The 26,401-nt window shown below is 44.3% G+C and overlaps 2 protein-coding genes across 5 annotated transcripts in view; one reads left to right on the forward strand and one right to left on the reverse strand.

The window, feature by feature from the left end:
• The window catches only part of ASB3 (ankyrin repeat and SOCS box containing 3), a 90,590-nt gene that overhangs the window by 55,255 nt on the left and 8,934 nt on the right, over window positions 1–26,401 (reverse strand). Inside the window, exon 1 of one of the 4 annotated variants that reach the window (XM_038751108.1) lies at window positions 3,948–4,019. The exons of 2 other annotated variants lie outside the window; for them this stretch is intronic. The gene's annotated coding sequence lies outside the window, so the exon portion shown is untranslated. Of the gene's footprint in view, window positions 1–3,947; window positions 4,020–26,401 lie in introns of those variants that run through there. One more of the 4 variants, XM_038751107.1, reaches the window with a different exon arrangement.
• CHAC2 (ChaC glutathione specific gamma-glutamylcyclotransferase 2) lies at window positions 3,866–25,211 on the forward strand. Its single transcript, XM_038751110.1, has 3 exons — window positions 3,866–4,031; window positions 19,523–19,558; window positions 23,394–25,211. The coding sequence occupies exons 1-3, from the start codon at window positions 3,897–3,899 to the stop codon at window positions 23,772–23,774; spliced, it is 552 nt and encodes a 183-aa protein (XP_038607038.1). The 5' UTR covers window positions 3,866–3,896; the 3' UTR covers window positions 23,775–25,211.

Consider the following 26,401-nt stretch of genomic DNA (forward strand, 5'->3'; position numbering starts at 1 on the left):
GAGCCGGGATTTGAACCCGTGACCCATGACCAAGCTATAGTATGTAGCTATAATTCTATTTATCCATCCTGAGGGCATTGACACCTGTCTGCTGGGTGACTTCGGGCAAGTCACTTAACTTCTCTGTGCCTCAGTTCCCTCATCTGTAAAATGGGGATTAAGACTGTGAGCCCCCCGTGGGACAACCTGATCACCTTGGAATCTCCCCTGCGCTTAGGACAGTGCTTGGCACAGAGTAAGCGCTTAATAAATGCCATTATTATTATTATTATTATTATTATTACTAGTTTTGTTTTGACGTCTGTCTCCCCCTTCTAGACGTGAGCCCATTCATTCATTCATTCATTCATTCAGTTGTATTTATTGAGCACTTACTGTGTGCAGAGCACTGTACTAAGCGCTTGGGAAGTAGAAGTTGGCAACATCTAGAGACGGTCCTTACCCAACAACCGGCTCACAGCCTAGAAGGGGGAGACACACAACAAAACAAAACACGTGGACAGGTGTCAAGTCATAAAAAAAGTAGAGACCGTCTCTATATGTTGCCAACTTGTACTTCCCAAGCGCTTAGTACAGCGCTCTGCACACAGTAAGCGCTCAATAAATACGATTGAATGAATGAATAAAAATATGGAACACTTCACGAATTTGCGTGTCAATGTTGGGAAGGGACCGTCTCTACATGTTGCCGACTTGGACTTCCCGAGCGCTTAGTACAGTGCTCTGCACACAGTAAGCGCTCAATAAATACGACTGAATGAATGAATGAGTACAAATATGGAACGCTTCACGAATTTGCGTGTCATTGTTGGGTAGGGACCGTCTCTAGATGTTGCCGACTTGGACTTCCAAAGCGCTTAGTACAGTGCTCTGCACACAGTAAGCGCTCAATAAATACGATTGAGTGAATGAATAAATGAATAAAAATATAGAACGCTTCACGAATTTGCATGTCATTGTTGGGTAGGGACCGTCTCTACATGTTGCCGACTTGGACTTCCCAAGCGCTTAGTACAGTGCTCTGCACGCAGTAAGCGCTCAATAAATACGATTGAGTGAATGAATAAATGAATAAAAATATGGAACGCATCACGAATTTGCGTGTCATTGTTGGGTAGGGACCGTCTCTACATGTTGCCGACTTGGACTTCCCGAGCGCTTAGTACAGTGCTCCGCACACAGTAGGCGCTCAATAAATACGATTGAGTGAATGAATGAATGAACAAAAATATGGAACGCTTCACGAATTTGCCCGTCATTATTGGGTGGGGACCGTCTCTGTTGCTGACTTGTCCTTCCCAAGCGCTTAGTACAGTGCTCCGCACACAGTGGGCGCTCAATAAATACAAATGAGTGAATGAATAAATGAATAAAAATATGGACCGCTTCACGAATTTGCGTGTCATTGTTGGGTAGGGACCATCTCCACATGCTGCCAACTTGAACTTCCCATGCGCTTAGTACAGTGCTCCGCACACAGTAGGTGCTCAATAAGTATGATTGAATGAGTGGGTGAATGAATGAATAAAAATATGGAACGATTCACGAATTTGCGTGTCATTGTTGGGTAGGGACCGTCTCCACATGTTGCCGACTTGGACTTCCCGAGCGCTTAGTACAGTGCTCCGCACACAGTAGGCGCTTAATAAATACGACTGAATGAGTGAATGAATGAATGAATGAATAAAAATATGGACCGCTTCACGAATTTGCGTCACTGTTGGGTAGGAACCGTCAACAGATATTGCCGACTTGGGACTTCCCGAGCGCTCAGTACAGTGCTCCGCACACAGTAGTCGCTCAATAAATACGATTGAGTGAATGAATAAATGAATCAAAATATGGACCGCTTCACGAATTTGCGTGTCATTGTTGGGTGGGGGCCGTCTCTACGTGTTGCCGACTTGGACTTGGAGAAGCAGCGTGGCTCATTGGAAACAGCCCGGGCTTTGAAGTCAGAGGTCATGGGTTCGAATCCCGGCTCCGCCACATGTCTGCTGTGTGACCTTGGGCAAGTCACTTAACTTCTCTGAGCCTCAGTTCCCTCATCTGTAAAATGGGAATTAAGACTGTGAGCCCCACGTGGGACAACTTGATCACCTTGTATCCCCCGCAGCGCTTAGAACAGTGCTCTGCACATAGTAAGCGCTTAACAAAGGCCATCATTATTATTATTATTACTTCCCGAGTGCTTAGTACAGTGCTCCGCACACAGGAAGCGCTCAATAAATATGGCTGATTGAAAGAATGAATAAAAATATGGACCGCTTCGCGAATTTGCGTGTCATTGTTGGGTAGGGACCGTCTCTACATGTTGCCGACTTGGACTTCCCGAGCGCTTAGTACAGTGCTCCGCACACGGTAGGCGCTCAATAAATACGACTGAGTGAATGAATAAATGAATCATCAGCATCATCATCATCAATCGTATTTATTGAGCGCTTACTGTGTGCAGAGCACTGTACTAAGCGCTTGGGAAAGTACAAGTTGGCAACATATAAAGACAGTCCCTACGCAATAGTGGGCTCACAGTCTAAAAGGGGGAGACAGAGAACAAAACCAAACATACTAACAAAATAAAATAAATAGGATAGATATGGACAAGTAAAATAAATAGAGTAATAAATATGAATCATCATCAATCGTATTTATTGAGCGCTTACTATGTGCAGAGCACTGTACTAAGCGCTTGGGAAGGACAAATTGGCAACATATAGAGACAGTCCCTACCCAACAGTGGGCTCACATAAAGTAATAGAGTAATAAAAATGAATAAAAATATGGAACGCTTCACGAATTGGGTAGGGACCGCCTCTACGTGTTGCCGACTTGGCCTTCCCGAGCGCTTAGTACAGTGCTCCGCACACAGTAGGCGCTCAATAAATACGACTGAGTGAATGAATAAATGAATCATCAGCAGCATCATCATCAATCGTATTTACTGAGCGCTTACTATGTGCAGAGCACCGTACTAAGCGCTTGGGAAGGACAAATTGGCAACATCTAGAGACAGTCCCTACCCAACAGCGGGCTCACAGTCTAAAAGGGGGAGACAGAGAACAGAACCAAACATACCAACAAAATAAAATAAATAGGATAGATATGGACAAGTAAAATAAATAAATAGAGTAATAAATATGAATCATCATCTTCATCATCAATCGTATTTATTGAGCGCTTACTATGTGCAGAGCACTGGACTAAGCGCTTGGGAAGTACAAATTGGCAACACATAGAGACGGTCCCTACCCACCAGTGGGCTCACAGTCTAAAAGGGGGAGACAGAGAACAGAACCAAACATACCAACAAAATAAAATAAATAGAATAGATATGGACAAGTAAAATAGAGTAGTAAATATGAATCATCATCATCAATCGTATTTATTGAGCGCTTACTATGTGCAGAGCACTGTACTAAGCGCTTGGGAAGGACAAATTGGCGACATATAGAGACGGTCCCTACCCAACAGTGGGCTCACATAAAGTAATAAAGTAATAGAGTAATAAAAATGAATAAAAATATGGAACGCTTCGCGAATTGGGTAGGGACCGCCTCTACGTGTTGCCGACTTGGACTTCCCGAGCGCTTAGTACAGTGCTCCGCACACAGGAGGCGCTCAGTAAATAGGGCTGATTGACTGACTGACTGAATGGGGAGGCCGCAGGGCGGGCCTCGCCGCGGGGCATTGTGGGCGTTGTAGTCCTCCGGGGCGGAACTACGAGTCCCGAGATGCCTTGCGCGCGCGCCCCCCGCCGGCGCCTGCGCAGACGCGGGCCGGCCTTGCGCGCCGCCGCCCCCCCCCCCCCCCCGCGCCTGCGCAGACGCGGGCCGGCGCCGGGAGGTGCGGGGAGCCGGCTGGCGGCGGTGGGGTTGGCGGAGGGTCCTCCCGGGGCCATGTGGGTGTTCGGCTACGGGTCCCTGATCTGGAAGGTGGACTTCCCGTACGAGGCCAAGCTGGTGGGCTGCATCATGGGCTTCAGCCGCCGCTTCTGGCAGGGCAGCACCGACCACCGCGGGGTCCCCGGCAAGGTGAGGACGACGGCGCCCCCGCGCGGGCGCTGGCGGCGCCAACTCCCGCCCACCTGCCGCGCACGCGCACTCCCGCTCCCTCGGGCTCCTTCTCCCGGCGCGCACGCGCGGTCCCGCTCCCTCGTTCTCCCTGCGCGCACGCGCACTCCCGCTCCCTCGGGCTCCTTCTCCCGGCGCGCACGCGCACTCCCGCTCCCTCGGGCTCCTTCCCCCTGCGCGCACGCGCCCAAACGGAATAATAATAATAATAATAATGATGTCATTTATTAGGCGCTTACTATGTGCAGAGCACTGTTCTAAGCGCTGGGGAGGTTACAAGGTGATCAAGTTGTCCCACGTGGGGCTCACAGTCTTAATCCCCATTTTACAGGTGAGGTAACTGAGGCGCAGAGAAGTTAATAATAATAATGTTGGCATTTGTTAAGCGCTTACTATGTGCAAAGCACTGTTCTAAGCGCTGGGGGGATACAAGGTGATCAAGTTGTCCCACGTGGGGCTCACAGTCTTAATCCCCATTTTACAGGTGAGGTAACTGAGGCGCAGAGAAGTTAATAATAATAATAATAATGTTGGCATTTGTTAAGCGCTTACTATGTGCAAAGCACTGTTCTAAGCGCTGGGGGGGATACAAAGTGATCAGGTTGTCCCATGTGGGGTTCACAGTCTTAATCCCCATTTTACAGGTGAGGTAACTGAGGCGCAGAGAAGTTAATAATACTAATAATAATAATGTTGGCATTTGTTAAGCGCTTACTATGTGCAAAGCACTGTTCTAAGCGCTGGGGGGGATACAAAGTGATCAGGTTGTCCCACGTGGGGCTCACAGTCTTAATCCCCATTTTACAGGTGAGGTAACTGAGGCACAGAGAAGTTAATAATAATAATAATAATAATAATGTTGGCACTTGTTAAGCGCTTACTATGTGCAAAGCACTGTTCTAAGCGCTGGGGGGGGATACAAAGTGATCAGGTTGTCCCACGTGGGGCTCACAGTCTTCATCCCCATTTTACAGGTGAGGTAACAGGCGCAGAGAAGTTAAGTGACTTGCCCAAGGTCACACAGCAGACATGTGGTGGAGTCGGGATTCGAACCCATGACCTCCGACTCCAAAGCCCGGGCTCTTTCCACTGAGCCACGCTGCTTCTCGTGAATCCAATCAGTCAGTCGTATTTGCTGAGCGCTTACTGTGTGCAGAGCACTGTACTAAGCGCTTGGGAAGTACAAGCTGGCAACATCTAGAGACGGTCCCTACCCAACAGTGGGCTCACAGTCTAGAAGGGGGAGACAGAGAACAAAACCAAACATACTAACAAAATAAAATAAATAAAATAGGTACAAGTAAAATAAATAAATGAATAGTGTAATAAATATGTACAAACATACATACATATATACAGGTATTCGTATTTCGTATCCATTCGTATTGAGTGCTTACTGTGTGCCTATTTATTTTACATCAATCAATCAATCGTATTTATTGAGCGCTTACTGTGTGCAGAGCACTGTACTAAGTGCTTGGGAAGTACAAGTAGGCAACACATAGAGACAGTCCCTACCAACAGTGGGCTCACAGTCTAAAAGGGGGAGATGGGGAACAAAACCAAACATATTAACAAAATAAAATAAATAGAATAGATATGTACAAGTAAAATAAATAGAGTAATAAATATGTACAAACATATATACAGGTATTTGTATTTCGTATTCATTCGTACTGACCGCTTACTGTGTGCCTATTTATTTATTTATTTTACATCAATCAATCAATCAGTCATATTGAGCGCTTACTGTGTGCAGAGCACTGTACTAAGCGCTTGGGAAGTCCAAGTTGGCAACATATAGAGACAGTCCCTACCCAACAGTGGGCTCACAGTCTAAAAGGGGGAGACGGAGAACAAAACCAAACATAGTAACAAAATAAAATAAATAGAATAGATATGTACAAGTAAAATAAATAGAGTAATAAATATGTACAAACATATATACAGGTATTCGTATTTCGTATTCATTTGTATTGACTGCTTACTGTGTGCCTATTTATTTATTTTACATCAATCAATCAATCGTATTGAGCGCTTACTGTGTGCAGAGCACTGTACTAAGCGCTTGGGAAGTACAAGTTGGCAACATCTAGAGACAGTCCCTACCCAACAGTGGGCTCACAGTCTAAAAGGGGGAGACGGAGAACAAAACCAAACATACTAACAAAATAAAATAAATAGAATAGATATGTACAAGTAAAATAAATAAATGGAGTAAAAAATATGTACAAACATATACAGGTATTCGTATTTCCTATTCATTCGTATTTATTGAGCGCTTACTGTGTGCCCATTTTACTTTTACATATTTATTCTATTTATTTTACTCTGTTAATTTGTTTTGTCGTCCGTCTCCCCCTTCTAGACTGTGAGCCCGCTGTTGGGTAGGGACCGTCTCCATATGTTGCCACCTTGGGCTTCCCAAGCGCTTAGTCCAGTGTTCTGCACACAGTAAGCGCTCAATAAATACGACTGAATGAACGAATGAATCGAGTGGTTTCCCAGCGCCAGGATTTACGGGTTTTAAGAGACGGGGAGGAGAAAGGTATGGGGAGGTGGTGGCTGAGATAAAATGAGCTATCATGTCCCCGCAGCCCGTCCAGGAGTTCGCAGAAAACTTCGGCTGTGGCCGCAGCGCTACAAAATCACCCCGGGCAGATTCTGTTCTCTTAAAAATAAGTTGCCATTTCTGCACTACTGCAAAACTAGTTTTTGTGTAACAATCAATCAACCAATCAATCGTATTTATTGAGCACTTAGTGTGCACAGCACTGTACTGTACTGTACAGAGCACTGAGAAGCAGCGTGGCTCAGTGGGAAAGAGCCCGGGCTTTGGAGTCAGAGGTCACGGGTTCAAATCCCGGCTCTGCCACTTGTCAGCTGTGTGACTTTGGGCAAGTCACTTCACTTCTCTGGGCCTCAGTTCCCTCATCTGTAAAATGGGGATGAAGACTGTGAGCCCCACGTGGGACAACCTCATCACCTTGTATCCCCCCCCGCGCTTAGAACAGTGCTTTGCACATAGTCAGCGCTTAATAAATGCCATCATTATTATTATTATTATTACTAAGCGCTTGGGAAGTACAAGTTGGCAACATATAGAGACAGTCCCTACCCAACAGTGGGCTCACAGTCTAGAAAGGGGAGACAGAGAACAAAACCAAACACATTAACAAAATAAAATAAATAGAATAGATATGTACAAGTAAAATAAATAGAGTAATAAATATGTATAAAGATATATACATATATGCAGGTGCTGTGGGGAAGGGAAGGAGGGGGCTCAGTCTGGGAAGCAGAACACCCCTTGACAGGCCCTGGCGCAGACTTTCTGAATGATCTTTCCCTAATCCGTTTGAAAATAGCTTTCTTAAGTGACTGAGACTTAGTACAGTGCTAAGCGCTTAGTACAGTGCTCTGCACACAATAAGCGCTCAATAAATACGACTGAATGAATGAACTTAGAGTAGTAGACAAAAGGTCCGTTTTGTTTCCTGAGTTTTACGTGGGTAGGATCTACACCGAATCAGTTCAGTGTCCCCTAACCGTCATTCATTCATTCAATCGCATTTATTGAGCGCTTACTGAGTGCAGAGTTGATAGATAGATAGTTAGATAGATAGATAGATAGTTGATAGATGTGCAGAGCACTGTACTAAGCGCTTGGGAAGTACAAATTGGCAACACACAGAGACAGTCCCTACCCAACAGTGGGCTCACAGTCTAAAAGGGGGAGACAGAGAACAGAACCAAACATACCAACAAAATAAAATAAATAGGATAGAAATGTACTTAGTACAGTGCTAAGCGCTTAGTACAGTGCTCTGCACACAGTAAGCGCTCAATAAATACGACTGAATGAATGAACTTAGAGTAGTAGACAAAAGGTCCGTTTTGTTTCCTGAGTTTTACGTGGGTAGGATCTACACCGAATCAGTTCAGTGTCCCCTAACCGTCATTCATTCATTCAATCGCATTTATTGGGTGCTTACTGTGTGCAGAGCACTGTACTAAGCGCTTGGGAAGCACAAGTCGGCAACCTATAGAGACGGGTCCCTACCCAACAGCGGGCTCACAGTCTAGAAGGGGGAGACGGACGACAAAACAAGGCGTAGACCTGAAAGGAGAAACCTTCGGCTCTTTTGATCCATTCCCTAAACTTCCTGAGAGACAGGGATTGTGTCTACTAATTGCATAATACTCTCCCAAGCACTTAATACAACGTTCAGTACATAGTGAGCTCTCGCTAAGTACTACGGAGAAACAGCTTGGGCTAGTGGAAAGAACACAGGCTTGGGAGTCAGAAGTCCTGGGTTCTAGTTTCGGCTCTGCCACTTTCCTGCCGTGATCGTGGGCAAGTCTAGATCATAAGTGCTTTGATGGCGGGGAATATATCTATCAAATCTGCTGTAGTATACTCTCCCAAGGGTTTAGTACCGAGATCTGCACCCAACAGGCACTCAATAAATGCAACTGATTTGAAGTCACGTAACTTCTCTGGGCCTCAGTTTCCTCCTCTGTAAAGTGGGGATTCAATACGCCATGAAGCAGCGTGGCTCAGTGGAAAGAGCCCGGGCTTTGGAGTCAGAGTTCAAGGGCTCAAACCCCGGCTGGGCCTCAGTTTCCTCATCTGTAAAGTGGGGATTCAATACGCTATGAAGCACCGTGGCTCAGTGGAAAGAGCCCGGGCTTTGGAGTCAGAGTTCAAGGGCTCAAACCCCGGCTCCGCCAATTGTCAGCTGTGTGACTTTGGGCAAGTCACTTCACATCTCTGGGCCTCAGCTACCTCGTCTGCAAAATGGGATTAAGACTGTGAGCCCCGCGTGGGACAACCTGATCACCTTGTAACCTCCCCAGCGCTTAGAACAGTGCTTTGCACATAGTAAGCGCTTAATAAATGCTATTATTATTATTATTATTATACCTGTTCCCCCTTCTACTTAGACTGAGCCACATGAGGAACCCAATTAACCTGTATCTACATCTACCCAGTGCTTCGTACAGTTCTTGGCACATAGTAAGCGCTAAATAAATGCCATTATTATTATTATACCTGTTCCCCCTTCTACTTAGACTGTGAGCCACATGAGGAACCCAATTAACCTGGATCTACCCAGTGCTTCGTACAGTTCTTGGCACATAGTAAGCGCTTAATAAATGCCATTATTATTATTCATCATCATCATCAATCGTATTTATTGAGCGCTTACTATGTGCAGAGCACTGTACTAAGCGCTTGGGAAGTACAAGTACAAGTACTTCGTACAGTTCCTGGCACATAGTAAGCACTTAATAAATGCCATTATTGTTATTATTATTATACCTGTTCCCCCTTCTACTTAGACTGTGAGCCACATGAGAAACCCAATTAACCTGGATCTACCCAGTGCTTCGTACAGTTCTTGGCACATAGTAAGCGCTTAATAAATGCTATTATTATTATTATTATTATTATTATACCTGTTCCCCCTTCTACTTAGACTGTGAGCCACATGAGGAACCCAATTAACCTGGATCTACCCAGTGCTTCGTACAGTTCTTGGCACATAGTAAGCGCTTAATAAATGCCATTATTATTATTATTATTATTATACCTGTTCCCCCTTCTACTTAGACTGTGAGCCACATGAGGAACCCAATTAACCTGGATCTACCCAGTGCTTCGTACAGTTCTTGGCACATAGTAAGCACTTAATCAATGCCATTATTCTTCTTCTTCTTATTATTATTATTATACCTGTTCCCCCTTCTACTTAGACTGTGAGCCACATGAGAAACCTAATTAACCTGTATCTACCCAGTGCTTCGTACAGTTCTTGGCACATAGCAAGCACTTGACAAATCCCATTCTTATTATTATCCCCATTGATGGGTCGGTTCTAAATCTGAATAGTATCACATTCACCGGAATGCCTTCGGCGGGAAAAACTGCAATTTTAGCCCCAGTTCCCGAACAACTATTCCCTTTTATATGAAAACAGCAATTCACAAGTGGCCAGCCTGCCACTCTCCACGTCCTTAAACCAGGTTTGCCTGGACTGAATCTTGGCCCGGCCAGAGACGGGAGATCTAGAGAAGCAGCGTGGCTCAGTGGAAAGAGCCCGGGCTTTGGAGTCAGAGGTCGCGGGTTCAAATCCCAGCTCCGCCACTTGTCAGCTGGGTGACTTTGGGCAAGTCACTTCACTTCTCTGGGCCTCAGTCCCCTCATCTGGAAAATGGGGATGAAGACTGTGAGCCCCACATGGGACAACCTTGATTACCTTGTATCCCCCCCCCAGCGCTTAGAACAGTGCTTGGTGCATAGTAAGCGCTTAACAAAAACCAACATTATTAATCAGTCAGTCAATCAATCGTATTTATTGAGCGCTTACTATGTGCAGAGCACTGTACTAAGCGCTTGGGCAGTACAAATTGGCAACACATACAGACAGTCCCTACCCAACAGTGGGCTCACAGTCTAAAAGGGGGAGACAGAGAACAGAACCAAACATACCAACAAAATAAAATAAATAGGATAGAAATGTACAAGTAAGATAAATAAATAAATAAATAAATAGAGTAATAAATATGTACAACCATATATACATATATACAGGTGCTGTGGGGAAGGGAAGGAGGTAAGATGGGGGATGGAGAGGGGGACGAGGGGGGGATAATATTATTATTATTATCTGGCCCCTATCCCGGCCCCACTTCACAGCCTAGCTGATACCAGATAATAATAATAATAATAATTTAGGTATTTGTTAAGCGCTTACTATGTGCAAAGCACTGGGGAGGATACAAGGTGATCAGGTTGTCCCATGTGGGGCTCACAATCTTAATCCCCATTTTACAGATGAGGTAACTGAGGCACAGAGAAGTGAACTGCTGTACTTCCCAAGCGCTTAGTTGTACTTCCCAAGTGCTTAGTAGTGCTCTGCACACAGTAAGCGCTCAATAAATACGATTGATTGATTGATTGATTGATTGAAGTGACTTGCCCAGAGTCACCCAGTTGGCAAGCGGCGGAGCCGGGATTTGAACCCATGACCTCTGACTCCAAAGCCCGGGCTCTTTCCACTGAGCCACACCGCTTCCCACGTCACCACCTCCGGGCTGGGCAGAGAACTCTACCGTTATTCTGGCTCCAGTTCCAGACCCGCAGAAGGAGCAAAAAAGGCTCGGCAAACCAGACCGGCGTTCAAGCCCCGGCTCTTTCATTCGGTAGTATTTATTGAGCGCTTACTGTGTGCAGAGCACTGCGCTAAGCGCTTGGGAAGTACAAACTGGCAACATATAGAGACAGTCCCTACCCAGCAGCGGGCTCCCAGTCTAGAAGGGGGAGATGGAGAACAAAACCAAACCTGTGGACAGGTGTCAAGTCGTCAGAATAAATAGAAATAAAGCTAGAGGTACTCAGCAGTTGAGTGACTCTCGCCTAGTGAGGGAGATAAGAGTAATTATAACAATAATAATAATAATTGTGGTATTTGCTATGCCAGGAATAATAATAATAATGATGATGGCATTTATTAAGCACTATGTGCAAAGCACTGCTCCAAGCGCTCTGTTGGATGATACTCCCCAAGCCCTTACTACAGTGCTGAGAGCTCACCTCCTCCAGGAGGCCTTCCCAGACTGAGCCCCTTCCTTCCTCTCCCCCTCGTCCCCCTCTCCATCCCCCCCATCTTACCTCCTTCCCTTCCCCACAGCACCTGTATATATGTATATATGCTTGTACATATTTATTACTCTATTTATTTATTTTACTTGTACATTTCTATCCTATTTATTTTATTTTGTTGGTATGTTTGGTTCTGTTCTCTGTCTCCCCCTTTTAGACTGTGAGCCCACTGTTGGGTAGGGACTGTCTCTATGTGTTGCCAATTTGTACTTCCCAAGCGCTTAGTACAGTGCTCTGCACATAGTAAGCGCTCAATAAATACGATTGATTGATTGATGATTGATTGATACAGTGCTTTGCGCACAGTAAGCGTTCCATACATGCCACCGAGAAGCAGCACGACCTAGTGGAAAAGAGCTCAGGCCCGGAAACCAGAGGACCTGGGTTCGAATCCTGGCTCCACCACTTGTTGGCTGAGTGACCCTGGGGCCAGCCACTTCACTTCCCTGGGCCTCACGTTCCTCAGTTATAAAATGGGGTTTCGATCTCTATTCTCCCTCCTACTGTTGTACTTCCCAAGCGCTTAGTACAGTGCTCTGCACACAGTAAGCGCTCAATAAATACCATCATCATCATCATCATCATCAATCGTATTTATTGAGCGCTTACTATGTGCAGAGCACTGTACTAAGCGCTTGGGAAGTACAAATTGGCAACATATAGAGACAGTCCCGACCCACCAGTGGGCTCACAGTCTAAAAGGGGGAGAGAGAAATACGATTGATTGATTGATTGATTGATTGATTGACAGGGACTGTGTCCAACCTGATTAACTTGTATTTACTCCAGCGCTTAGACCAGTGCTTGATTCATCGTAAGCACTTAAGCAGCACGCTGAAGTGGATGGAGCATGGGCCTGGTAATAATTTTGGTATTTATTAAGCGCTTACTATGTGCCAAGCACTGTTCTAAGCGCTGGGGGAGATACAAGGGTAATCAGGTTGTCCCCCATGGGGCTCCCAGTCTTAATCCCCATTTTCCAGATGAGGTAACTGAGGCCCAGAGAAGTGAAGTGACTTGCCCAAAGTCACACAGCTGACAATTGGAGGAGCCGGGATTAGAACCCATGACCTCTGGACTCCCAAGCCCATGCTCTTTCCACCGAGCCACGCTGCTTCTCTGGGCCTGGTGGTCACAAGGTCATGGGTTCTAATCCCCGCTCCACCACGTGTCTGCTGTGTGACCTTGGGCAAATCCCTTAACTTCTCTGGGCCTCAGTTACCTCCTCTGTAAAATGGGGATTGAGACTGTGAGCCCCACATGGGACAAGGTCTACGTCCAACCCGATTTGCTCGTATCCGTGCCGGTGCTTAGTACAGTGCCTGGCACATAGTAAGTGCTTAATACTATTATTACTATTATTATTATTATTATTATTATTATTATTATTAAATACTATAGTCGTCATCATGAGAAGCAGCGTGGCTCAATGGAAAGAGCACGGGCTTTGGAGTCAGAGGTCATGGGTTCAAATCCCGGCTCCGCCACTTGTCAGCTGTGTGACCTTGGGCAAGTCACTTCTCTGGGCCTCAGTTCCCTCATCTGTAAAATGGGGATGAAGACTGTGAGCCCCCCGTGGGACAACCTGATCACCTTGTAACCTCCCCAGCGCTTAGAACAGTGCTTTGCACATAGTAAGTGCTCAATAAATACGATTGATGATGATGATGATGATGATGATAGTAAGCACTTAATAAATGCCATCATTATTATCATATTAGCATGCCTGCCAGAATTTGGCCTTCAGAGGCGAAGGCTTTTGACAGCAGAATCAATCAATCAATCAATCGTATTTATTGAGCGCTTACTGTGTGCAGAGCACTGTACTAAGCGCTTGGGAAGTACAAGTTGGCAACATATAGAGACAGTCCCTACCCAACAGTGGGCTCACTGTCTAAAAGGGGGAGACAGAGAACAAAACCAAACAAGCAAAATAATAATAAATAGAATAGATATGTACAAGTAAAATAAATGAATAAATAAATAAATAGAGTAGGTGCCGGGGTGGGGAAATTGGAAATCAATACAAAAAATTCGGATCTACCCAGAATTAACCCCTGTTAATTATGTAAGTACGTTTCATCTAGCCAGAGGAATCAGAATGGCATAACTGGGGAAGTCAATAAAAAAAATTGGGATCGACCCAGAATTAACCCCTCCTTCTTAAGGTTGCTTAAGATTCAGGTATTAAAATAGAGTGCAAAGAGTGAGCATTTTCTTCACAAATCCCCAGCCCCTCCATTTACCGTAGCAAACTGCAGAGAGTAAGCACGTTTCAAGTCAGGTGTTCTGTTCTAGCCAGAGGAATCAGAATGGCATAACTGGGGAAATCAATACAAAAAATTGGGATCTACCCAGAATTAACCCCTCCTTCTTAAGGTTGCTTAAGATTCAATATTAAAATAGAGTGCAAAGAGTGATTATTTGCTTCACAAATCCCCAGCCCCTTCATTTACCCCAGCAAACTGCAAACAGTAAGCACATTTCAAGTCACGTTTTACGTTTCTCTCCCCCTCGTCCCCCTCTCCATCCCCCCCATCTTACCTCCTTCCCTTCCCCACAGCACCTGTATATATGTATATATGTTTGTACATATTTATTACTCTATTTTTTTTACTTGTACACATCTATTCTATTTATTTTATTTTGTTAGTATGTTTGGTTTTGTTCTCTGTCTCCCCCTTTTAGACTGTGAGCCCACTGTTGGGTAGGGACTGTCTCTATATGTTGCCAACTTGTACTTCCCAAGCGCTTAGTACAGTGCTCTGCACATAGTAAGCGCTCAATACGATTGATGATGATGAAGTCAGGTGTTCTGTTCTAGCCAGAGGAATCAGAATGGCATAACTGGGGAAATCAATACAAAAAATTGGGATCTACCCAGAATTAACCCCTCCTTCTTAAGGTTGCTTAAGATTCAGATATTAAAATAGAGTGCAAAGAGTGATCATTTTCTTCACAAATCCCCAGCCCCTTCATTTACCGTAGCAAACTGCAAACAGTAAGCACGTTTCAAGTCAGGTGTTCTGTTCTAGCCAGAGGAATCAGAATGGCATAACTGGGGAAATCAGTAAAAAAAAATTCAGATCTACCCAGAATTAACCCCTCCTTCTTAAGGTTGCTTAAGATTGATATTAAAATAGAGTGCAAAGAGTGATCATTTTCTTCACAAATCCCCAGCCCCTTCATTTACCCTAGCAAACTGCAAACAGTAAGCACGTTTCAAGTCACGTTTTACGTTTCTCTCCCCCTCGTCCCCCTTTCCATCCCCCCCATCTTACCTCCTTCCCTTCACCACAGCACCTGTATATATGTATATATATTTGTACATATTTATTACTCTATTTTACTTGTACATATCTATTCTATTTATTTTATTTTGTTAGTATGTTTGGTTTTGTTCTCTGTCTCCCCCTTTTAGACTGTGAGCCCACTGTTGGGTAGGGACTGTCTCTAGATGTTGCCAATTTGTACTTCCCAAGCGCTTAGTACAGTGCTCTGCACATAGTAAGCGCTCAATAAATACGATTGATGATGATGAAGTCAGGTGTTCTGTTGTAGCCAGAGGAATCAGAATGGCATAACTGGGGAAATCAATAAAAAAAAATTCGGATCGACCCAGAATTAACCCCTCCTTCTTAAGGTTGCTTAAGATTCAGATATTAAAATAGAGTGCAAAGAGTGATCATTTTCTTCACAAATCCCCAGCCCCTTCATTTACCGTAGCAAACTGCAGAGAGTAAGCACGTTTCAAGTCAGGTGTTCTGTTCTAGCCAGAGGAATCAGAATGGCATAACTGGGGAAATCAATACAAAAAATTGGGATCTACCCAGAATTAACCCCTCCTTCTTAAGGTTGCTTAAGATTCAATATTAAAATAGAGTGCAAAGAGTGATTATTTGCTTCACAAATCCCCAGCCCCTTCATTTACCCTAGCAAACTGCAAACAGTAAGCACATTTCAAGTCACGTTTTACGTTTCTCTCCCCCTCGTCCCCCTCTCCATCCCCCCATCTTACCTCCTTCCCTTCCCCACAGCACCTGTATATATGTATATATGTTTGTACATATTTATTACTCTATTTATTTTTTTTACTTGTACACATCTATTCTATTTATTTTATTTTGTTAGTATGTTTGGTTTTGTTCTCTGTCTCCCCCTTTTAGACTGTGAGCCCACTGTTGGGTAGGGACTGTCTCTATATGTTGCCAGTTTGTACTTCCCAAGCACTTAATACAGTGCTCTGCACATAGTAAGCGCTCAATAAATACAGTTGATGACAATGAAGTCTTCATCATCTTCACATCTTCACAAATCCCCAGCCCCTTCATTTACTGTAGCAAACTGCAAACAGTAAGCACGTTTCAAGTCAGGTGTTCTGTTCTAGCCAGAGGAATCAGAATGACATAACTGCAGTTTTCTTTTTAAATCCTGCCTCACTTCACAGTCGTCAAATCAGCCTATTTACTAAGCGTCCCTAAATCCGTCAGATCCTCTTATTTACTGAGGGCTCGTAAGTCTGTCAGATCCTCCTATTTACTGAGCGTCCCTAAATCCGTCAGATCTTCTTATTTACCGAGCGCTCGTAAATCAATCAATCAATCGTATTTATTGAGCACTTACTGTGCGCAGAGCACTGTACTAAGCGCTTGGGAAGTACAAGTTGGCAACATATAGAGACAGTCCCTACCCACCAGTGGACTCACAGTCTAAAAGGGGGAGACAGAGAACAAAACCAACCATACTAACAAAATAAAATAAATAGAATAGATATGTACAGGTAAAATAAATAAATAGTTATAAATAATGATAATAATAATAATAATGGTATTTAAGTGCTTACTATGTGCCGAGCACTATTCTAAGCACTGGGGTAGATAAGAGGTAATCAGGCTGTCCCACATGGGGCTCACAGTCTTAATCCCCACTTTACAGATGATAACTGAGGCACAGAGAAGTGAATTGACTTAATCAATCAATCAATCAATCGTATTTATTGAGCGCTTACTATGTGCAGAGCACTGTACTAAGCGCTTGGGAAGTACAAATTGGCAACACACAGAGACAGTCCCTACCCAACAGTGGGCTCACAGTCTAAAAGGGGGAGACAGAGAACAGAACCAAACATACCAACAAAATAAAATAAATAGGATAGAAATGTACAAGTAAGATAAATAAATAAATAAATAAATAAATAAATAGACTTAACCAAGGTCAATCCGTCAGATCCTCCTATTTACTGAGCGTTTTCGGCAATTTGTCAACGGTGGTATCTGTTAAACGCTTACTGGGTGCTGAGCATTGTTGTAAGCGCTGAGAAATCGTCATGACTGAACTCCTTAAAATCAGCCTATTTCCTGAGAGCTTTCGTAGATCTGTAAAGTCAGCTATTTACTGAGCGCGCCTAAATCCGGAAGATCCTCCCGTTTACTGATCGCTTTCGGAAATCTGTCATTCATTCACTCATTCAATCGTATTTATTGAGCGCTTACTGTGTGCAGAGCACTGTACTAAGCGCTTGGGAGGTACAAATCGGCAACGTATAGAGACGGTCCCTATCTAACAACGGGCTCACAGTCTAGAAGGGGGAGACAGACAACAAAACAAGTAGACAGGTGGTCTTCAACTCTAAGTTATTTTTTTGAAATACATGAAAATGAATACCCTTAATACTTTATCAATGATTAATCTAACCTAGCATTTATACTTGCAGTCAACAGTTCTCTTGGGATGGTAAGACCTTTAGAGTCTAGCTTTAACCATTCATATAAAGAGTAGAAGTGACCATCACTTGATTTAAGATAACCTTTTTCTTTTACCTACCCTTCTCTTGGGAGTGTCAAGCAGAAGACTGTACTTCCCAAGCACTTAGTACAGTGCTCTGCACATAGTAAGCGCTCAATAAATACGATTGATGATGATGATGATGATAGGGAGAAAGGGAGGTTTTGAGGGTTTTTTTTTTCCTTTTTTTGATAGACATGTTTCATGCCCACAGTGAGAAGGAAACCATGGTACTTTATTCTGTTCTCCTGCCAAATTAGAGATACAATCGTGCTATTTACTGAGTGCTTGTAAATCCCTAAAACCGTAATGACTGAGCACTTCCGTAACTTTTTAAAATCAGCCCATTTACTGAGCGGTCTCGTAAATCCCTAAAATCAGCCTATTTACTGAACGCTTTCATAAATCCGTCAAACCGTCCCATTTACTGAGCGCTCTCGTAAATGTTTTGTTGTCTGTCTCCCTCTTCTAGACTGTGAGCCCGTTGTTGGGTAGGGACTGTCCCTATATGTCCCTATATATATATATATTAAGAGAAGCAGCGTGGCTCATTGGGAAGAGCACGGGCTTTGGAGTCAGAGGTCATGGGTTCGAATCCCGGCTCCGCCACATGTCTGCTGTGTGACCTTGGGCAAGTCACGTAACTTCTCTGAGCCTCAGTTCCCTCTTCTGTAAAATGGGAATTAAGACTGTGAGCCCCACGTGGGACAACTTGATCACCTTGTATCCCCCCAGCGCTTAGAACAGTGCTCTGCACATAGTAAGCGCTTAACAAATGCCATCATCATTATTATTATTATTATATGTTGCCGACTTGGACTTCCCAAGCGCTTAGTACAGTGCTCTGCACACAGTAAGCGCTCAATAAATGCGATTGAATGAATGAAAAGGGTTGGTCGTCAGCCTTAGGTAAATCCTAATAGCTTAAGGAATGATACCAGGCCTAGTAGATTGCAGAAACCTCTAGCAGGTTGGGAGGGGTTGAGGGAGAGCAGTGACACCGACTTTTCACTTTTATGTTATTTACCACAGTTTATGTCGCTAATGATTCATTCAGTCACTACAAATGCCTTTTCATTAACATACAGAATTTCAAACGTAAAAGTCTGGCTCGCTTCCCATCCAGCACGCTCTGTTGTTTCCTGGGAGAATGCCGAATGCTTATTTACTCCATTAAGTTATGTTTTGCTGTGCGCTTCATTCATTTTTATTTTCTCCCTAAAACGTCATTAGCCACGCTGCTTACCCACAGCAAAGCCAAGTGAGTTCCATGCCAAAACGGGGGCTTTTTTAACATGTAGAATTGTAATCCTGCATTTTAAAAGTGGTAACAATTATTCCATTTTTTTAAAAACAAAAAACAAAAGTTAATGCAGGAGGTAATTACAGTAATTGAGGAAGCAACGCCATTTCTTCATGCTTTTTAACTTGCAAGTATTTCAAATCAGGGATTCAGTAATGCACTAAAGTATTCCCATTAATTTACTACCGCAGACAGAAGTCATAAGAATGTAAAGAACCAGATCATCTCCGTAGGGTATTTTTCTTTTTTTGGAGTAGTGAAGAGTTTGCAAATTAAAGAAAGCTATGATATTTAAAGTAGTGTACTTAGGCCTTTCTTTGAACAGAGTGCCAATTAACTAGCAATGAACGACGAGAAAAAAAATTCCTAAAACAGTTGCCTGCAAAATTGGTTTCTGGAGGAAAGTTTAATTGAACATACCACATGCCGTGATTATAAATAGTTCTGAGGGCACAAAATTCACTCAAACTCATCTAAAACATTGCTAAAGGACATTAAAAAAAAATTCAGCTTGGACTGTTTTGTTACTCTCCACTAAACAAAACCTGACCTATAAAAAGGCAGCAACTCTACAGAAAGACACCTATCACTATGAGTCCATGCTAACAGTACTATCAACCCAGAATTGTTGTGATTATTGGATTAAAGTTGACTTAATATTCATTTTAAGATATAGTTCTTTATATTTTGTTTCAGCCTGGAAGAGTTGTGACTCTCGTTGAAGACCCTGAGGTACGGTACACTTTTTATTTCCAATATTCCCGGTAGCCCAGAGGTATATGTTGCCGAATTGGACTTTCCTAGCGCGTAGTACAGTGCTCTGCACACAGCAAGCGCTCAATAAATACGATTGATTGAATGAATGAATGAATATATGGATCTTAAGAAAAAAAACCAAAAAAGGTGCCTAAACTGTAAACTCCTTGAAGGCAAGGACTGTGTCTACCGGCTATGGCGTTGTCCTTTTCCAAGCGCTTACTACAGTGCCCTGCACGTGTTTGGTTGACTCTGCCAACAGAATACTAGCTAACCATAGGAACCCTATAGGCAGTGCTTTGCACATAGTAATCGCTTAACAAATACCATCATTATTATTATTATTCTCTGTGCCTCGGTTACCTCATCTGTAAAATGGGGATGAAGACTGTGAGCCCCCCCCGTGGGACAACCTGATCACCTTGTAACCTCCCCAGCGCTTAGAACAGTGCTTTGCACATAGTAAGCGCTTAATAAATGCCATCATTATTATTATTAGAGGGAGACAAGGCCATTTTCTAGTTCATGGAGAACTCAAGGTGACTTGGACGTTGATCTGGCCCTTGTCCATAAAAAAATAATAACAGTGATGGTATTTGTTAAGCGCCTCTTTTGTGCCAAGCACCGTTCTAAGCATTTCGGCCTGGCTTGTTCCTGCCCTTCTCTCTGTTCCACTACCTACAGGGCAATTAGTAAGAGCAACTGTTTTTTATCTGACCAGTCAGTCCTTCAGTGGTATTTACTGAGCGCTTAACCGTGTGCAGGTCGCCATCAGTGCTATTGAGCGCTATGTGCAGAGCACTGTACTGAGCGTTTGGGAGAGTACAACAGACTGTAAGCTCACTGAGGGCAGGAAACTTGTCTGCTAACTCTGTAGTACTCTCCCCCAGGCACTTAGTACAGTACTTAGTATTGAACTTAGTATTGAACCTGTATATATGTTTGTACGTATTTATTACTCTATTTTACTTGTACATATCTACTGTATTTTATTTTGTTAGTATGTTTGGTTTTGTCTCCCCCTTCTAGACTGTGAGCCCACTGTTGGGTAGGGACTGTCTCTCTATGTTGCCAATTTGTACTTCCCAAGCGCTTTGTACAGTGCTCTGCGCACAGTAAGCGTTCAATAAATACGATTGACGATGATGAACACACAGTAGTGTTCAATAAATACCATCGATGGACTGAGTACAGTCACATTGGGCCTTACTGAAGGCACTTCTCTCCCAAAAGGCCTTCCCCAGGCCCACTTTTCCTTTTCTTCAGCTCCCTTTATTCCTCGCCCCCTCACAGCCCCACAGCACTTATGTCCATGTCTGTAATTTATTTATAGTGGTGTCTTTCTCCCCTTCAAGACCGTAAGCTCCTTGTGGGCAGGGAATGTGTCCATTATATTCATTCATTCATTCAATCGCATTTATTGAGCGCTTACTGTGTGCAGAGCACTGTACTAAGCGCTTGGGAAGTACAAGTTATATTGTTCTTTTGTGCTCTCCCAAGTGCTTAGAACAGCGCCGGGCACACCGTAAGCGCTGAATAAATGCCACTGATTGACTGAGCGCAATATATCAGAGTTGGCAGGCCCATTCCCTGCCCTCCAGCAGCTTACAGTCTAGAGGGGGAGACGGACATTAAAATAAATTACAGTTATAGGACGCAATGGCTGTGGGGCCGACGATCCCCACCTCCTGAGCCAGGGAACGCGACTGTTCTGTTCCGTGGTCCTCTCCCAGGCGCTTAGTACAGTGCACACAGTAAGCGCTCAATCAATACGATTGACCGACTGGGCCAATAGCCTGCACCGACTGAGGAATCTCCCCGCCAAGTTATGGCCTTCATCGTGCTGATGAGATCCTTGATAGTCTCCCTGTTCAAGAACGGTCTCCACAGAGAGAGGCCAAACCCGGGTTATTTCTTCCTTTGAAACTCACGGTAACATAGTAAGCGCTTAACAAATGCCATCATTATTATTCAAACCCGCTGCATCTAGTTGGGTGCTCCACGGATGTGGTTGGCATCCTCCCCCTGCCAATCTGATGGCATACGGTGAGGATAAGAGATCATTTCGGAGAGCGAACCACAAAACTGAGGGTGGTTAACTTGGGGGAATCGCCTTTCATCCACGTTCTATCTAGCATCATCAGATAAATAAATAAATACTGCAGATTAGAGGACGTTTCCTCAATCTGTAGTGTCTTTCCAACAAGTGATTTTTAAAACAACCTCTAATGAAGCAATTACAGAATAAGCAGCATTGGGGTTTTATAGATGATTTTAATCAATCTGGCGATTCAAGGAGATGCCCGGCAGCGTAGTTTAACGAATTGGATTTACTGTCGTCGGTTGTGTGGCTCAGTGGAAAGAGCCCAGGCTTTGGAGTCAGAGGTCATGGGTTCAAATCCTGGCCCCGCCACTTGTCAGCTGTGTGACTTTGGGCAAATCACTAAACTTCTCTGGGCCTCAGTTCCCTCAGCTGTAAAATGGGGATTAAGACTGCGAGCCCCGCCGTGGGACAACCTGTTCACCTTGTAACCTCCCCAGCAGCTTAGAACAGTGCTTTGCACATAGTAAGCGCTTAACAAATACCATTATTATTATTATTATTATTATTTTTAGTGCAGCAGTGATCCTTTTCCTGACAACATTATGCTGGAGCATTTAATAAAAGCCGGCTATTTCATATCCTCTCAACTGATAGGCGCTCAGAAGTCAGGAGATTCAGCAAGTCCTCCTAAGAAGGGCCTGTATCTCTTCATTTTGACTTGCCCTAGTCAGAGGGAGCCAGTGTGACCCCGCATTTACTCCCAGTGCGGCCCAGAAAGAGACCGTGAGAGACGGCTGTGCTGATTCCTACTGCAGCGTGGATCAGTGCTTAGAACAGTGCTCTGCACATAGTAAGCGCTTAATAAATGCCATTATTATTATTATCAGTGGAAAGAGCCCAGGCTTGGGAGTCAGGATGTGGGTTCTAATTCCTGCTCCGCCACTTGTCTGCTGTGTTAAGTGCAAGCCACTTCACTTCTCTGTGCCTCAGTCACCTCATCTGTAAAATGGAGATTAGGACTGTGAGCCCCCCGTGGGACAACCTGATGGCCTTGTATCTACCCCAGTACTTGAACAGTGTTTGGTACATAGTAGGCACATAACAAATACCATTATTATTATTATTATTATTATTATTATTATTATTATTATTATTATTATTATTATTATTACCGGCCCAGTCTACCCCAGAATCCAAGAAAATAATAATAATAATAATGGCATTTATTAAGCGCTTACTATGTGCAAAGCACTGTTCTAAGCGCTGGGGAGGTTACAAGGTGATCAGGTTGTCCCACGGGGGGGCTCACAGTCTTCATCCCCATTTTACAGAAGAGGTAACTGAGGCACAAGTGACTTGCCCAAAGTCACCCAGCTGACAACTGGCAGAGCCGGCATTTGAACCCATGACCTCGGACTCCAAAACCCGGGCTCTTTCCACTGACCCACGCGGCTTCTCCCCAGACATGAAAGGTTTCTCCCCAGAGGGTAGCAGAGGATGCTGCTTTCATTCCTTTTTACTACCGGCGCCGGTCTTGGCAGCCGTTCAGTCTCGACGTCGACCCATTTTCATTCCTTCGTTCATTCAGTCGTATTTGTTGAGCGCTTACTGTGTGCACAGCGCTGTACTAAGCGCTTGGGAAGTCCAAGTTGGCAACATATAGAGGCGGTCCCTACCCAACAACGGGCTCACGGTCTAGAAGAATTTTGTTGCCGCAAGTTTCCCGACATCCCTCAGAACGAGCGTACCCTTTCCTTCCTCCGGCAGGGCTGCGTCTGGGGCGTGGCGTACCGACTGCCAGCCGGAAAGGAAGAAGAAGTCAAAGCCTACCTGGACTTCCGAGAAAAGGGCGGCTACAGGACCACGGTGGTGAGCTTCTACCCCAAAGACTCGGCGGTGAAACCGTTCGACGTGCTGCTCTACATCGGGACGTGCGACAACCCCAACTACCTGGGCCCCGCGCCCCTGGAAGACATCGCCAAGCAGATCTTCGGCGCCGTCGGTCCCAGCGGCAAGAACACCGAGTACCTGTTTGAACTCGCCCACTCCATCAGGAACCTCGTGCCCGAGGATGCCGACGAGCACCTTTTTTCCCTGGAGAAGCTGGTGAAGGACCTCTTGGAAAGGAAAAACCTCAACTGCGTATAAAAATCCGAGAGGTTTTCCCAGACCGAGTCCCCTCCACCTCCAGGGTCGTCTTTACGGCCCGACGCGTACTTGGCTCAATAGCTTACCCTCCCGCACGCTGGAATCTTATTTATGGTCACGTGGCATCTGAGATGTCACAGTTTAAAGTCATTTGGCTTTAAATTACTAAGAGCTTACTACGTGCAAAGCCTTGTACTAAGGTGCTGTAAGAGTACAAATTAACAACAGTTTATGTTTTCTCTTTGATACCTAAATAGGTACGTGGCATCTGAGATGTCACAGTTTAAAGTCATTTGGCTTTAAATTACTAAGAGCTTACTATGTGCAAAGCCTTGTACTAAGGTGCTGTAAGGGTACAAATTAACAACAGTTTATGTTTTCTCTTTTGATACCTAAATAGGTACGTGGCATCTGAGATGTCACAGTTTAAAGTCACTTGGCTTTAAATTACTAAGAGCTTACTATGTGCAAAGCCTTGTACTAAGGTGCTGTAAGGGTACAAATTAACAACAGTTTATGTTTTCTCTTTGATACCTAAATAGGTACGTGGCATCTGAGATGTCACAGTTTAAAGTCATTTGGCAGACCGTTTGGAGGGTGGGGGTGAATATGTGCGGGAGGAAACCCGTGCCCCCCCAAATTTGGTGGAGCGAAAAAGCCACTCCGAGGCTAAAAGGCCGAAAAATGATCCTGGAGGATGGAGAAAGCTCGTCTTTGAGAACCAAAAAAATACAGCAGCCGGCTTGACTACCTTATGTTGACGGCAGAAAACAGTTGATTTTCCAATTTGGGAGGAGGGTAGGAGAGCAGAGATTAGAGGTGAACCTGAACAATTCTGCTCAAACCCTGACATTCGGCCTCATCCAGTCCTTGCTTCATGACAGCGGCTTAACAAATAGGTGTCTCTTTGGTCTTGTGCCATATAGTCACACCTCTGTGTTTTCTGGGGAATGATGCTGTCAGTTGTGGCAAAAAAAAAAAAATATTGATACCACATCCTGCCAGCGCCTCTTTTATTTAATTGCAAGACAACCAAATTTAAGCTTAAAGTTTGGTTAACTCAGAGGTAATTCCTTGATATTGTGGGTGTGTGTGGGTGGGTGGGTGTCGAAACTAGTCATGGTTTAAAAATGGCAGAAGCTGGAAATAGCACATGATTAATATATACCCCTAAAGGCACCAAAAGATTTCAGTTCAGACTTGGAACTTTCTTGCCTTTCTGGGCTGGCCAGGCTCCTTAGGCTTAAGATCAATGTTTCCTGGTGTTGTAATGTAGACATTTTCCCACAGTTACCTTGCATCTTGTTCGTGTTTGTTGATTAGGCATTGTTATTGCACGGAAAACTTATTCAAACTAATAACAATTGTGGTATTTAAGCACTGACTACGTGCAAAGCACTGTACTGAGCGCAGGGATAGATAAAATACAATCAGATCAGACAATAGTCCCTGTTCTACAGTCTCAAGGGGAGATATTTACTCCCCATTTTTACAGATGAGAAAACTGAAACAGCAGCAGTCACATTAAACCAATCAAGTCTTGGTATCCTGTACCTTCAATCAGGTTTTTTTGTTTGTTTGTTTGTTGTTTGTTTTGTGGGGGGGGATGAATACAAAAAAAAGATTGCCAGAAATGGGAATGGCCAAAGAGAAGACTCAGCGTTCTTCTGACTAATCAGTCAATCGGTGGTTTTTACTGAGCACTTATTTTATGCCAAGCACTGTACCGAGCGCTTGGGAGAGTACACTGTAACAGAGTTGGTAGACATGCTTCCTGCCCACAAGGAGCTTGCAGTCTAGACAGTCTGATCATTTACTGAATGGGGAAGACCAAATTTTAGTGAACCAGCAGAGGGTCAAAAATGCATCCCTCTGGGGACATCAATCAATCAATCAATGGTATTTATTGAGCGCTTACTGGATGCAGAGCACTGTACTAAGCGCTTAAGGGACATGGGTGAGGGTGGGGAGAAAGAGTGTTTCCCTGGAACTCCTTTATGCTGCTCCCCATGGAGAAATGGGAATGCTAATGCTAACCACAGGAATAGGTCACGCTCGGCAGTTCTGTCCGCGGGAGCTACCATTATTCGTGTCTACGCTGTAAGCTCAGTGGGCAGCGAATGTATCTGCTAATTCTGTTGTATTGTCCTCTCCCAAGCGCTTAGTACAGTGCTCTGCACACAGCAGGCGCTCAATAAATACCACTGATTGACTGATTCTTGAGCCTACAGTTCCTTGGAAGGCCGGCTCCTAGACCGTGATCCGAACAGAGCTCAAATCAGCATTGTGTCTTGAGTGGGATGGGGGTCCGGAAGGGAAATCTACCATACTGTATTAATTGGTTTGGAACCGATGTACGCTCTGTTCACTGAATTAGTAGAAGCAAATTACTACGGTGTCCACTTTCATTGATTCCCACTCACATCATAATGCAACCTTATCCAGAATCTTTTCACTCCAATCGTGATCATCTGAAAATATTCTCCCTAAAGCACAAGATACCACGGAAGTGATCGGAAGACTTGTTTCGGATTTTTCTTTGCTGTTAAGTCTTTTAGACTGTGAGCCCACTGTTGGGTAGAGACTGTTATGTTGCCAACTTGTACTTCCCAAGCGTCTAGTACAGT

The sequence above is a fragment of the Tachyglossus aculeatus genome, chromosome 9 (assembly GCF_015852505.1).
Source record: "Tachyglossus aculeatus isolate mTacAcu1 chromosome 9, mTacAcu1.pri, whole genome shotgun sequence".
NCBI classification, from domain to species: domain Eukaryota; kingdom Metazoa; phylum Chordata; class Mammalia; order Monotremata; family Tachyglossidae; genus Tachyglossus; species Tachyglossus aculeatus.

What these genes read in the sequence shown, in the direction of transcription:
- CHAC2 (XM_038751110.1), top strand. Translation starts at nt 3,897, where the DNA reads ATGTGGGTGTTCGGCTACGGGTCCCTGATCTGGAAGGTGGACTTCCCG. An exon ending in ACCGCGGGGTCCCCGGCAAG is followed by an intron (nt 4,032 to 19,522) that starts GTGAGGACGACG and finishes ATTTTGTTTCAG; the next exon opens with CCTGGAAGAGTTGTGACTCT. An exon ending in CTCTCGTTGAAGACCCTGAG is followed by an intron (nt 19,559 to 23,393) that starts GTACGGTACACT and finishes TTCCTCCGGCAG; the next exon opens with GGCTGCGTCTGGGGCGTGGC.